This window comes from Anneissia japonica, unplaced genomic scaffold (genome assembly GCF_011630105.1).
Source record: "Anneissia japonica isolate Jap-2015-1 unplaced genomic scaffold, ASM1163010v1 scaffold287798_len100336_cov166, whole genome shotgun sequence".
Lineage (NCBI taxonomy): Eukaryota > Metazoa > Echinodermata > Crinoidea > Comatulida > Comatulidae > Anneissia > Anneissia japonica.
The window spans coordinates 1-15,670 of NW_022741464.1; the positions used below are offsets into that span (position 1 = coordinate 1).

Sequence of the window (15,670 nt, forward strand, 5' to 3'; positions counted from 1 at the left end):
AGACTTGAGGCCATAATTGACTCTACGTTTCGTTCTTTATTAGAACATTGTCCAGAATGAATAAGGCCAAAATGGTGATGTTTAAAGGTTCGAGCTGTTAAGCTTTCTCGAATAGTAGCATACATGAACACACTGAGAGTTGTGAAGGTTTTAACTTGGACTTCATGACATCATATGACTGCTGAAATTGCTTCTAAACAATCTCTTATAGAGTCCTTATTATTTGAAAATACTGATATTATTTATTATCAATTCAATGTTCTAATAAAGAACGAAACATAGAATCTGTTCAGGACATACCACAAATGCTATTAACAGGTACAATATCAGGGTGGACCCACTGTTCTCGTAAATTCAAATAATGTAGACCCCTTTTATTAAAAGTAAACCATTTTACGGAAGAATATGAAAAATCTGGACCCATTTTCATAACATTTTACCCATTTTAGGCTAAATATAAGAAATTTGGACCCATTTTTCAAAATGAGGACTCATTTATGCATGAAACTGCATTAAATTTGGACCCATTTTTAAAAATGTGGACCCATTTTTTGTCGACCCATTGNNTAGAAAAGTGTGTGGGACTGTCCCATTAGTTGGCTAGTAGTAGGCCTAGGCCAATGCCAGCCGAATAATAGTAGAGTTAGGGCCTTTGCTAGCCCGAGCCAGCTTAGGCTAGGCCCTAGGCTATACGGCCTACAGTGTACACTACATCGTTCCGTAGCCCTACATATGTTAGACATATATAAAATTGACTTTGTGTTATATTTTAGAGTTAATATACAATATTCTATAATGATAATGTAACTAGGTCTAGAAAGACATCTTAAAAGTTGAATTTCATTCATTGAAAAACAAAATACAAACCTACCGCGTGCAGCAGGCATGTTTTCGGAAGTAAATACCATTTTAAACACATGCGCAGATCGATTCGCCAGCAGCGAGTCATCGCCAGCAGCGAGTCGCCAGCACCGAGATGTCACTGCAGCAAAACACTACTGCTTGGTTTCGCGGATTATTTGTTTTGAACAGAATGGCGGGTGACATGTATCTTGAAAATTTGGAAGAGTTCGTTTTCGATGAAAACAGAATAGTGAGTTACTCGGCGCTAATGAACTTTCGCATCTAACTTTTAATTTCTAGGCCTACAGATCGTAAGAAGCGTTCTTGCTAATTTCATGGTATCCTAAGTTATTTGTGTGCCTTTATTTTAGGCTAGGCCTCCTAGAGGGCCTAGGCCCTAGGGGTCTAGGCTAAGCCTACCCTAGCTTAGGCCAAGTACAGTAGTCAGACAGAAACAACTCACTGGACAGACTTAGCCCAGCTAGGCTATTCCTAGGTAGGTAGCTACGAGCCTAGGCCTAGCTATGTTAGGAGGAACTAGGCCTAGTGGTAGTACTACTCTAGTAGCCTATGTAGTACTACACCTAGCACTACTACGCTAGCCGTAACTAGCATAGGCCTAGCCTAGGCTAGGGAGTGTTTTTTTAGGACAGACATATAGATAGTAGGGTGGAGGAGGTGATATGCCTAGCCTAGCTGCTGTAGCCAGGCTGTATACAGTGGTTTTGGGCCTAGCTAGTTGAACTCCAAAATGTGCTAAGAAAATCCCATGGAAGATAGATGCACAGAACCGTATTAAAGTACCGCTTTTTAAATTTATTGTTTCGTTGTAAAGTATTGAGAAATTTTTCTGAAAAAAATTATGCATGGAAATTAGCACTTATTTTACAATGTTGCACAGATGGATTTCTGTGCAGGTCTTTTATACAGTTTGGCATTGTGCCTTACCTTATGTTTTTTTATAGCCCAAAGTTGATTCAGCCCCTGATCCAGATTGTATAAACGCTTTCTGGTCAAAACGGCAATAATAAGTCAAAATGGCAATGACCAAAACGGCAAAAACCCAAAACAGCAACACTTTCTGACCAGAACAGCAATGGACCAAAACGGCAATAGGCCTAAGTCAAAACGGCAATAAACCAAAATGGTCTATGATAGTTTTCTTTAAGAATTAAAACATATTTTCTATGTGGCCCTACATAAAACTAATTATAAACAAAGTGTACATGATTAATACGGTAAAAATGAGGCTAAGTTGTCATAGAAGTAAAAAACACGAAAGAACAACAACAACAACAAAAATAATAATAATATAATATAATATAATATAACATACAAATTCAATGGTAAAAATATTGGGGGAAACACAATATAAAAGCATAAACATTTAAATAATAAATCTTCCAAATACAGACAAAATGAGGCTAAAGAATTTATGTCATAAAAGTAAAAAACATGTAAGAATAATAATAATAATAAATAACACTTTAAAACATAGATAAAATGAAGCATCTAAATAATTCGTCATGTCATAGATGTGTTAAAAAAAAAAAATAAAAACCACGATTAAATATTAAAACATTCAAAGCAGGAAAAAGAGCCCATGGGAATATTTGATTTGCCTATCGGGACAATTTCAATACGATTCAGAAAATTATAAACTGTGGCCCGCGCCCAGTGGTTCTTGCTAGTCTTGGCATTGATTTCGCTCCTTTGCTATCTGTTTTGGTACTTGCCATTGCCGTTTTGGTCTGTTACCATTTTGGTACTTATCATTACCGTTTTGGTTCATTGCCGTTTTGGTTCATTGCCATTTTGGTTATTGCCGTTTTGATCATTGCCATTTTGCTTTATTTGCCGTTTTGACCTGCTACCGAATAAACAGATAGTAAGGCCTGCGCAGGGAATATATCCTCCTCGCAAAAATTTGGCCTAGAAATCCGTCCGCACATTTCTGAAAATAGGGGCTGATTTCTGTGCAGATTTTGCCAAAAAATTGGCTTTGATCTGATCTTAATGTATTATGTAGTATTTACGATTCTGGGCACCTATTTCCATGGAAATTTTCCGCGAAAGTTTAAGCTAGTTTTTGAGGTATCATCCACATAATTAAAAACTTTACAGTGTGGCCCCTGGTCATTGCAGTTTAGGTTGTTTTGCTTTGGATTCTGTTCTTGGCCAGTACAGACTAGGCCGGTTCATTAATGCCCGAGTTGTTTCACCCTGAGTCTTTACATGCCAGTTGAATACGGCCCAGATCATTTTGCCCTGGTCGTTTTAGTGTGGGTTGTTTTGTTAAATCTTAACTAGGCCTACTGTACTGTACCTAAGATATATTTTTCATTGAAAATTGTAAGTTACTGCCACTTCATGGATCACCAATACAAAGTTGTCTGTTGTTTCTGTTTGTTTTGTCGGAGTTCATAAAATATAATCAATAAAATAATATTTCAGGTTCTTGAAATTATTATTAGATGTTACAGTTAAATACTAATATTTTTTTCACAAAATTGTAGACATCATTAAGTGTTTTTTTGTGTGTTTTAAATCAGGTAACATACAAGTGGTTGAGTCAAACATTACAAGTCCATGTTAATCTGGCAAAACAGTAAGTTTATGGTCATTTCCATTAAAAATTTGTTTTATATTCATTCAGTATTGTGGGAAAAGAAAGTATAATACGTTCTCCAAGTATTGAAATACATGCCATCGTGTTGGGATTAAAAATTTAGACATTAATTATGATGACGTAATTAATTATGAAATTCCAACACGATGCCATGTATTCTAAAAGTGGAGACTTTTGTCGGTTCTTTTCTCGTTCCTCTTCTAATTCTTGCATTAAACTTGATACCTGGCTCTCTAATTCTCCTACCTGACTATCAGAATTCTGTAGCATGATTCTTAGATTGTAGGCGGAGGTGAAGCTGAAGATTATTATCATCTTTTCAGCTATGTAGTTATAGACCACACCCATACTGTACACTGTAATACTTTTTATTCTAATATTGGAGTATGTATTGTACTTTCTTACCTGACATATAATCAGTTGACGTTTCGGTTATTGTGAGAAATGTATTAAAATGTCTTTAATCTTTAAACCAACAATGTTTGTTTAAATTATACACAAACTGAATGAATGTTTTTCATTAATGTATTGTGAGATGTGTAATTTATGTTTTTGTCCAAACATGTAATTATATATTTGAATTTCAAAAAGTTGAATTATACAGTTCAATCAAAAGAATTAAAGTTGGTTAGGTTTATATGTGAGAGGCCAGCAAGCACATGATAATAGAAAATTAATTTAATTAATACTGTCTGTAATAATTAAGATCAGTAAATTTAGTTATTAATTTAATTATGCTAACTGTAATATGTCTTTTATTATCTAAAATAACTTTTTACTCATTAATTTAGTCTTCATTTTGGATGAAAGTGAAATTAGGATTAGCTAAATTTGAAGCACCAAAGTACACATGTAAATTAGGCCAGTTAGAAAATAAATTGGTTTCTCATCTTCCAGTTTTTCTTTTGCTGCTGTATTTGTTAACAATGGTGCAAAACTTCAATATCATATTATCAATTGTTTTAATAATTTTTTATCTTTATTTCAAAACAAATTAATCTAAAATGAATTGCTTTTATGGCCAAAATAAATACATACGGGCCCTTTGCTTAAAGTATAACCACTTATTTTTTTTACTTGGTCTTATGTGATAAAAGTTGTTTTGAGGATTTTGTTTTGTTGTAAATATGTGCTTTGTTTTTATATAGAATGCTTTATACATTTTTCAATCAACAAAAAGATAAAGAAGCTGACTCAGTAAACGTGACATACCTTGTGTCTGGAGTGCAATCGATTGATAATGGAGAGAAGGTTAGCATATAATACTTTTAATTAATGTAAGGTTGTTATTATTTCCTTGTTAAACATGCAAAAAAAATTATATTTTAAGAAGCTTTTTATTAGTCATGAATCTTGATTACTGAGTTTGTTTTTTTTTTTTTTGTAGGTTCGCAAAGTTTCCATTGTAAATGCTCAAAATCTTGAAAGTAAGTTCAGATGTTTTGATACTGTACATAATTAAGAGCATTTGATACCACACCTTGGTTCTCAATGTTATAATTATCATACCATCATACCATCGTCGTCATTATTATCATTTATTATTATCATCTTTTTGGCTATGTAGTTATAGACCACACCCATACTGTACACTGTAATACTTTTTTGTTTGTTTTCTTTGTTCAATGAACTAATGTGAATATGTTTCATGAGTTTATGGTTGTTTTTTAGAGCATAAAGCTAGCCTTCAATGTGTGTCAGGGGTCCATATATACAGCATTCAGAAGGCTCAACTAAAAGACAGCAATTCACTGTACACAGCAGACTATGATCTGACTCTGGAGCAGATAAAGCAAGCTGCTTGTAGTAGGTAAGCATATAAATAATTTCATAATTCATGATTATATTTTCCTCCAATTTCCGTGGTGAAAGTTTAATTATTGAGGTAATTAAATGTAGTTGTATTTTACGTATATATATTTATTTGTAGAAGTGAAATAAATACAAAAAGTATTTTACCATTTAACAATAAAAGAAAATAAGTTTAAAAAGTATAAATGAATAACTTGGGGTGGGGGGAGGACCGGCCCGGCCCCTCCTTTTGGGAGGTAAAAAAAAAAAGAAAGAAAAAGAAAAAAATTGATAGAACGCCTCAAATGTTATTTCCGGGCATCTAGAACATAAAAATTTCCCCCGGACCCCCTAGAACAGTGTTGTCTCGATCGGCCCAAATTTTGCCCCCCCTTTTTTTGGACATCTCTGGATCCGCCCCTGTCATTCGTATTTCATGAAAAACTTTCATAAATTCATTTTATTAAATTATGTAGCAAAGTGTTCATAAAGATGAATGCTATATGTGATATACAAGGGTACAACCTTCAAACTTTACTAACTTTTCTTTTTAGTGACATTTATTTAGATGTTATTCGTGTATTATACTTTTATTGTAATTATTTAAATACCAAATAGCAGTTGTTTTCAGCTTTATGATAATAATAATAAATAATAATAATTTATTAATTTATATTGTGCATATTCCATTAAAATATGTTCAAATGCGCATTACAATAAAATAGACAAGAATACAAATTTACAATATAAAAGAGAAAGTTAAAATTATGAGAAATTATGGAATTCGCAAGAAACATCACACACAAGTTAAAATTCACATTAATCAGATCGGCAACAAGACAATAAAAGTATCAATTAAAGCAATAATTTAAAAAAATGAATTTTTAAAAGATTTTTAAAAACATGAACACTACTTGCTTGCTTTTTATAATACATCCATGTACTATTAATGAATGTTATGTTTATTTCATTGCTTTGATAGATTTAGTGCCATTGAGTGTGCTGAAGCAAAAGCAAGATCTGAGACAGAATTAGCCGAGTTAGAAGAAAAGGCAAGATTGCCTGATGCCAACCAATCTCAATCAACAGCAAAGGTTAACGGCAAGCCAAGTACATCCTCTAGCAATGGCTCAGTCACGTTACCATCTCTCCAGAAAGCAGAAGCTGCGAAACCAGCTCCTAAAACCAATGACCAGCGAAAGAAGGGACAGAGGTCAGCAATGGATATGTTTACGTCCATGAAAGTTAAAAAAGAGAAAGATGCGGAAAAAGAAATGAATACAGAAGCAGAGAAAACCACCAAAACAGAGAAGGACAGCTCATTAGACAGTGCCACAGAAAACAAGGCAAAACCGGTTAGAAAACGTTTCATAATCATTAACATTTTATCTGTTTGTAGAGTTTTAAAAAACATTTTGTTCTTGTTTGTTGTGGGCTAATATTAGTAGTAAGATACGTTCAGGGGTTTATTTAAGAGCCGGCGGCCGGCGCATTCGATCGGCTACTACGATGTTTTCGCCGGCTACTTCAATCAATGCTGTAAAAATTAATACAAAAACCACCAATATAAATAGCGAAACAGGCCTGTAAAGAACCTTATTTACCTACACGACGTTAATTTGCAATAGTATGCACTCATTTCGATGTTCCTTTCTGTTGAAAGTCTACCAATTTTGAGACTCCATGTTTGACTTTCATGAACTCGCGGCGTAAACAAAGTTAAAGTTCAAAGTTCGGCAGTCGCGCCTGGGTGAGTCCATCAAAGAAGCCACGCCTCCAAATCACATGTTAGCCAATAAGATAATAGAAACTTCTCCACCACGTGCTAAGGTGATGACGACAAACATCGCCCAAACTCTTGTTCCGTACATTGGGCTTCCGGGTTTTCTTACCGCGGAAAAGGAAAAACAGATCGTCATTTTAAAATTAATTTGTGTATGACTATGAACCTTTTATTTTCATTTCATTTTTATTTTGCCAGCCCTCTTTGTGATGACATAGATATTTCAGAAATGATAAATAATGAAAAAAAAAACCAACACTGGCTCAAATTCGTCTACACTCGGTGGCGGAGGTAGCTAGCCGAACCAACTATATTGAATGCTCACAATTTCAGAGTCATAGATAGTAAAATGATTAAAACGGCAGAGCAAGCCAAAATCTTCTCAATTCACATCACATGAGACATTTTTTTTCCAATGTGGTATCCATTCCTTTTCGATATCTGCGTAAATTTTAGAACTATTTTTTGCTCTCCTTAGATGTTTTCTTCAACAACGCACTAGGGCATAGGCCTATTAGGTGAATCCCCACAAATTTCAACATGTTTGTGAAAAGTAAACAACTTCATCATTATAAAAATTGTATTTTCAATTTATTTTGGTGGATTTTATTAAACGTGTATAAACTTAAAAAAGAATGTATTTCAATTATTGAATCAATATTCTGACCTTAAATTCCGATGTTGAGCTCGAAAAATTCTAGGCCTGTTCTAACCTACTCAGTAAGTATACTAATCAAGGAGGTTCTGATCATCACTGCATGTGATTGCACATGTGCAACCACTGTGCAGTGTATACTAAGAAGTTCAAATGGGAAACTAATTTTCCGCACCATATGACATACCACGATGTTCAATCATCATCAATCAATGTGTTTGAATCGATATTAGGCCTACAGGAAAATAATTTAATAAAACATTAATAAACATTGTTCATTTTGTAGGATGCTTGAATACCATACAAAATTAAGGAATATCATATGAGTGAGTACTGTATGTGTGTAAACTTGTCTCTTTCTTATCTGTGCCTGGGATAGCCAGCTAAGTCCTGGCAGGCTTTATGGCGCCTAAGCCTGCCTAGGCCTAGATACTGTAGCCTACACCTGTCTCTTATACACATCTAGATGTGTATAAGAGACAGATGAGCTGGAAATCACAACACATAATTAAGTATCCCAAGTTGAAAGAAGTCATTTCTGAGGGATCTGTTAAAACATTATTTCAGTACCCATCTAATTTCAATTTTGTTTTGCTACTTATATACTTACTGAATATGGTGCCATTCAACACTGACGCGAGAAAATGGTAATAAAGGGGTAATACAGTAATAAAAACATGCAGATTTAATTAATTTGCTGGAGATTATTTTCCGAGAGATTCTTGCCCGGTTGCGGGGGTGCAGGAGGCCTGCAATTTATGGGAGACTTGGGACCCCAGCATAATCGTTAGGTAATTGAAGTTTAAATTTGAAAAAAACCAACTTGGAATGTAAATCCTATACTGATTTTACATTTTGGTGGTATCTTTTTAGACATTATTGTCGAATTTTTAATAAATAAATAATCAAGTAATGGACAAATTTTATGTATATTTTTAATTGTAAATATACATTCTGGTCACAATAAACAATTGATCTTTGGTGACTTTTTTAAAAATATTTACGAAAATATTTGTATATTCACTATTTGTCTAATATATCTTATGTTTTTAGCTCAAAAATATCATGTCATATGTTTCAAATAATAAATAAATAATTACCACACCAAAACCAACAATTATTGATTATTTGAAACATATGACATGATATTTTTGAGCTAAAAACATAAGATATATTAGACAAATAGTGAATATACAAATATTTTCGTAAATATTTTTTAAAAAGTCACCAAAGATAAATTGTTTATTGTGACCAGAATGTATATTTACAATTAAAAATATACATAAAATTTGTCCATTACTTGATTATTTATTTATTAAAAATTCGACAAAAATGTCTAAGAAGATACCACCAAAATGTAAAATCAGTATAGGATTTACATTCCAAGTTGGTTTTTTTCAAATTTAAACTTCAATTACCTAACGATTATGCAGGGGTCCCAAGTCTCCCATAAATTGCAGGCCTCCTACACCCCCGCAACCGGGCAAGAATCTCTCTGAAAATAATCTCCAGCAAATTAATTAAATCTGCATGTTTTTATTACTGTAATACCCCTTTATTACCATTTTCTCACGTCAGTGTTGAATGGCACCATATTCAGAAAGTATATGTAATGTAATGTATGTAGTGGGATTTACTATAGCGCATTACACCGAAGTCTCAATGCGCTAAAATAAAATAAGAAAAAAAAGGAATTCTAACTAAAGATTCTATGCAAAACAAAATTGAAATTACATAGGGTACTGAAATCATGTTTTAACAGATCCCTCACAAATGACTTCTTTCAACTTGGGATACTTAATTATTTGTTGTGATTTCCAGCTCAAACTTTATGTGATTTTAAGGACTTTGTGCTTAAAAGCTGACATGCTTTCACTATACCTAAGTACTTAACTAAACATGATCTCATGTTTGTGTATTCTTGGTGTTGACATTAGTTTTGTTTACAGGTTTGCAATACTGATCTATTTCAGGTCAGAACATTGATGTTTTCTCATTGCTCATTAGGTTTTGTAAAACATAAGCTAATAACTACCTGATTTTAGACTTGCCTTCCAAAAACCACCGTACTGTGGTTGATTGTTAAAATAGCATTTAGAATGGGGCAGGATTGTATACTTAATCCAGAGAAGCCATGATATTTTTACTTGTAATTTTGACAATAGTACAGTGTAAGTCAATTACAGTAAATGACCCATCATAGAATATATTTTTAATTTTCATTTTTTGGTGTTGAGTTGGCTAGTCTCATTTATGTTTAAAATTACCACAGATAATCAAACAAGTGCTCTCTTTAGAGCCACTCCACTGTTAATATTATTTCAATTTTTGTTTAGGAAAACAAATCAAAAAAAGGAATGCTTGCATTCATGTCAACTGTACCAAAAAAAACAACAGAAGAAGAAAAGCAAGAAAATAAAGAATCTTCCCAAAAAGTAAATGTATTAGAAAAAGAAGAAAAGAAGACGATGAAGGAAGAATCAAATAATAGCAAATCGACCAATAAGAACGCAGATAACAAAGAAACTAAAATACAAAAGAAAACTAAAAGGATTGTTGTATCTGATTCTGATGAAGAAGGTAGGCAGAACAAGTTAATTTTCATATGATTTTGAACAGTAAGGGAGCAGTTTGTGCGGTGTTTGCGGTTATGTTTTTCAATATTGATGTCAACCACCTGCTGTAAATTTTCCTTGTGCCTGCGGACAAGGCACAACATACATGTTTCTCTCTCAACCCAGGAATATAAATAGATACTGGTATGATGTGCATTAAATGCATTAGTTCATGCACGAAGCAGCATGAAAAAGTATACTCTACAGGGAGCTGCACTTTCTCAACTTCCCAAGGTCAGGTTCACACCAGAGCACTAGTATCTGAATTTGGAGGTGACCGTTAGCACTAACTGTTAACACCCGTGTGAGAATGCCCAATCAGTTAGCATTATCAAGATCTGGATGCGCTAACAGTTAGCGAGTGCTATCGGTTAGCAAGCTGAGCGCTTTTCCAATCACACGTACGCATTTCCAACTTCCGATTTCCTTTTGGCCAGTGATCCGATCATCATCTTCTTGATAATCTGGATCAGGGATTTCCTTGTATGAATGCACGGGTGAGCGTGTATGCTTGTAATCTTGATCCTGTTATTATTTAACTGCCGTGTATGGACATACCTGTAGCCTGAGGTCACTAATATACAGTATGTATCCATGACCAGCAGTAGTAATAACATTGTCTGCACTTTTGTAAAATGCACTGTATAAATTCCTATATTGTTATAAAGATTATATGAAGATCAAGTTGATTGTAATAGTATTATTTTAAAAAGAAAAAGTAGAGTTATTGAATAAATTAAATGATATACCAATTTAACTGCAATACATGCACACTTATTATTCTGTGATTTATTGTTGTGTATAGAATCAAATCCAAAGAAAAAGCAACGACGAAGAATAATGATGGCAGAGAGCAGCAGCGATGAGGATGAAGAAGGTGAGCAAGTTTTGCACCTAAATGCAAATTGTCATAATCACCTGCATGTAAATTTACTTGCATGCAAATTGCTACATTCATCTGCATGCAAATCAATATGTTCATCTATATCTACATCTGCATCTGCATGATAATTATAATGTTTATCTGTATGTAAATCATTACAGACAAATACACAAAAATCAATTATGCTTATCTGCTTGTAAATCATTACATACACTGTACCTTTTTCATGTATTCAACTACATGCAAATCATTATGTTCCCCTGCATGCAAAGCATTACATTTATGCAAATCATCACATTCATCTACATGCAAATCATTACCAACCTGCATGGGATAATTACAGTCACCTATATGCAAAGCTTTATGTTACCTGCATACAACTGTCACAATCATGCATGCAATCATCGCATTCACATGCATGACAATGTTGAAATTTACCTACATGCAAAATGTCACTTTCTTGTGTACACTACATGTAAAATGCCACATTCATTTGCATGCTCATAATGCAGATCATTATATTCCTCTTTTTACAGTCATCACATTCATCTACTTGCAAATTGTTACAATCACTTGCATTTAAAATCATTAAATTAATCTGCGTATAATTTTATCTGCCTGCAAATTGTTACATTCACTTGGATGCAAGTCATCACAATCACTAATAATAAAGCATTATATTCACCTTCATGAAAAGTTACATTCATCTGCATGCAAATCATTACAATAAATTATATTAAAACCAGCACATTTACTTGCATGCAAATCATTACATTTACTTGCTTGAAAATCCTTACATTTATCTGCATGCAAATCTTTACATTCATTAGAATGCAAATGATTGCAAAGACAAGAAACATTAAAATCATTACATTCACCTGCATGCAAATAATCACAGTCACCTACATTAAAATTATTACATTCACCAGCATGTAGATCATTGCAGTCACCAACATTAAGATTAGCCTGTATTATGTAAGTCATCATTTTTACTTGTATGCAGATCATCAGATGGCAATTGTAAATTACTAAATAATGTAGCTGATATTGAAACTAGTATCGTTGTTGTAAATTTATTTAAATAGACTTACTGTACTGCACTTTTATGTCATGTGTTAATTTTAGTAATGTAACCTCAAATTATACCTCCATTGTATATCCAACTCCTCCACAAAAACCAGTTGACAATGATGCAGAAGATGAAATGGATTGTGGAGAACCAAATGAAGGCGGTGGTGAAGTTGAAACTGGTACTCATATAAAGCGGATTAAAGTCTTTAAAACAAGACAAGTAGAAGATGAAGAGGGATTTATGGGTATGCAGTTATTATTTATTTTATAGGATTTATATAGTGCACATATCCATTTCCTACGAGGTACCATTTATACATTCTGAGTTAAGAAAGGCCAACGGAGATGAAGTGTCTTGCTCTAGGACAAGAGCATCGATCTCGAACCCACGACCTTTCGATTGAAAGCCCAACACCATAACGCTGTGCCACATACTTCCAGAAATTAACCTTGTAAAATATCTTTAAAATTATGTGTGACAAACACTTGTACCGATGTGTATAAAAGCAGTGCAACAGTGACAGGTCAGTTTAGTCTAGCACTGATTGGGCAGGCTATTCTGACAGGGTAGGACCAATGACTTCCTTGGTAGGACAGCAGTGAAGAGGCAGTGTAAACTACCAGGGATGGTGCAGTGTAAACCAGATTGATAGAGCAATTTAGGCCACCTGTGATTAATTATCGTATTATGTACAAACTTGTTCATTGTATTATTGGATTGCAAATCAAAATGAAAGAAAAAAAGTAATATAATGAATAACAAAATGCTAATTTGAAAGAACATTGATAGTGGATACAGTTGAACTTGCCTAATAAGTCGAATCCAGAATGCCATTGAAAAATTGTTCGACTTGGATAAAATTCGACTTGCAGATTGTTAATTCATGGAAAACAACAATTTGGCATGTAAAATAAGTTCGACTTAGAAATTATTCGAGTTAGGCAAAGTCGACTTAGGCAAGTTGGACTGTACTTTGATCAATTATGCCAAAATGCATATCAGATTCTTAACGAAGAGAGCAGCTTTTTTGGTGAGTCTAGACAGAGGCGCCACTAGCTTTAGCCTTCACATCAGCATTGTTTGTTCAAGACATTCATTTGCTCAGGGTTAGCTTCAGCCTTCACATCAGCACTTGTTTGCTCAAGACATTCATTTGCTCAGGGTTTGGTTGGTAGGACAGCGAACCGTCTTTTGGATGACACTAAGCCGTTGGTCCTCTTTTTGATGGCACATGTGCACATTAGAGATTGCTGTATGCTCTTCAGAAAAGAGCAGACGATTCCAGTGCACTGTGCATTTCCAGAACAAGAACGATCCTACTGGAAATATTTCTATCTATGGAATTTTGTGGGTTATCCAAACGGTGTTTCAACAAAAATCTTATCCATTCAATATAAGCAGTTGTCAATACTGTAGATTGAACTATTAAATTCTATTAAATTTTCTTACAGTAACTGAAAAATACTATGAATATGAGGACACCGAGGTAGTTGACGAGGAGAAGCCACCAATGAAAGAAGTACGGCCCCTTAAGAAATCCGTCCCGGATGATACAGAAAATGAAGGCAAAAAAGGCAAAGGGAAGAAGGGCAAAGGTGACCAGTCATCGCAGGGTACCACACAGAAATCCTTGCTCAGCTTTTTCAAGAAGAACTAATTGAAAGTGTTCAGAAACAAAAGAGTCCACTGTTCTCAGTTTGTCCATAGACTTGCATAATGACTGATTTACAGGTGTGGGAGCTTGGCGCATGCTGCAATCTGGTGGTATTGAATTTTACTACTGAACTTAGTGCAAATGCTTCTTGCCACGCTGCAGAGGGCGCACGTCTATTTCACTTTTACACTTACAGATACAGTACACTTCTATATTTTACTACGAGATTGCAGCATGTACATTACGGGCCCAACATGTTATTATGTGGAGAGAACTCTTTCACTTCTCTATATTTTGCTTAAATCCACCATTAGGCTAGACTTTTTTTATACCTTGTTTAGCGAACCCGCCGACTGCAAATATTGATGATTTGGGATAAAAATAAAATTTTATTTTTGGCCAATGAGCGCACAGGCCTCCACGAAAAGGTGGAAATTTCAGAAAAAAATTAAAGTTTATCTTTTTTTTTTATTATTGAATATTATTAACAACAGAAACACATGAGTCTTGTAATTCTTTTAGTTTGATTGTTTAGATGTTTGATTTAATGTATTTAGGCCTATTGCAGAGCGACAGATGGTTGGATAACGAAAACGGTTTCAAATTGTCCAGGTAGACCCAAGTTAATCTCGGTCGGGTTTGGGCAACATAAAGTTATTTTAATTGATTATCATGTGCTCTAAAACTTGATAATGTCTTATTGTTGATTACCGTGAAGCAGGAGGTAAACGCCTAGACGTCTAACAGAACCGCTATTAACCAAAAAGTAACACTGCGCCCTCTCTGTCTGAATGTGCTAATCATGCCACTTAATTTCGAACAATACATTAATGAGTATGCCTACGCATCGCGTGTGGGTTTCCGTTTCTTTTTTTTTTACGAATTACCCTTTGCATGTAATGATAATTATAGTAAAGTGCAAGAAGACAATCGGTTGTATTATGCAGATTAAAAAACGTGAATTAGACTGCTGTAAAGCTATCCCGGCCAGAATTTACTGTCCTTACTCCTTTCAGAACAAAATTAGAAAATAGGAAATTTCAGAAAAAAATTAAAGTTTATCTTTTTTTTTTATTACACCCTCGGCTGCCTTGAAATCACCAATGTATATGTATATTTCTTCATAATTATATAAAATTGAAGCATTATCCTATTTTACATTCACCAATAAAATTTTATTTTTATTTTTTCCTCCGCTTGGATGATTTTGGCAAAACTATTTGCTAAATAAGTAATCAAAATTTTATTTTTATTTTTATTCCGCCCTCCTCCGATAATCTTTAAAAAAATAAGTACGCGAAACAAGGAATAAAAAAACTCTGCACAGAAAAGAATTTATTTTTTGCGTAGGCTTAAATCTTTTGGAATGCATCCGACTATTTTGATGTCTTTTTATAGAGCAGTAATTGAAAGCATTTTAACATTATCTATAACCGTCTGGTTCGGGGGGCGCTACCGAAAACGACTTATATGCCCTTAACAGAATCGTCAGGACTGCAACGCATATCATTGGTTTGGAACAAATGCCTCTGGAAACCATTTTCCATGATCGGCTTCTTAAAAAGGCAGAGACTATTATGGGCGACCAAACTCATCCTGCCTCAAACCTATTCCAATTGATGCGCAGTGGTCGACGTTTTCGTTCATCGAAAGCCACTAAGGCTAGATTCAGGAATAGTTTCTTTCCTACAGCAATTAGGGCTCTAAATTGTAGGTAAATGTTTCATACTTTTGCACTTTGTTTC

The 15,670-nt window shown here is 34.2% G+C and overlaps 1 protein-coding gene across 1 annotated transcript; it reads left to right on the top strand.

The window, feature by feature from the left end:
- Nucleotides 1-1,007: 1,007 nt before the first annotated feature.
- LOC117118696 (DNA polymerase delta subunit 3-like) lies at nt 1,008-14,375 on the top strand. Its single transcript, XM_033263355.1, has 10 exons — nt 1,008-1,093; nt 3,396-3,451; nt 4,621-4,723; nt 4,860-4,899; nt 5,144-5,282; nt 6,246-6,618; nt 10,038-10,281; nt 11,122-11,193; nt 12,285-12,515; nt 13,723-14,375. Exons 1-10 carry the CDS (start codon nt 1,034-1,036, stop codon nt 13,926-13,928), a joined length of 1,524 nt encoding a protein of 507 aa, XP_033119246.1. The 5' UTR covers nt 1,008-1,033; the 3' UTR covers nt 13,929-14,375.
- The last annotated feature ends 1,295 nt before the right edge of the window (nt 14,376-15,670 follow it).

Excerpts from the sequence above, each read along its gene's own strand:
- LOC117118696 (XM_033263355.1), top strand. The coding sequence starts at position 1,034 with ATGGCGGGTGACATGTATCTTGAAAATTTGGAAGAGTTCGTTTTCGAT. Across the intron at positions 5,283-6,245 it reads AAGCAAGCTGCTTGTAGTAG|ATTTAGTGCCATTGAGTGTG; the intron begins GTAAGCATATAA and ends TTGCTTTGATAG. Across the intron at positions 10,282-11,121 it reads ATCTGATTCTGATGAAGAAG|AATCAAATCCAAAGAAAAAG; the intron begins GTAGGCAGAACA and ends TGTTGTGTATAG.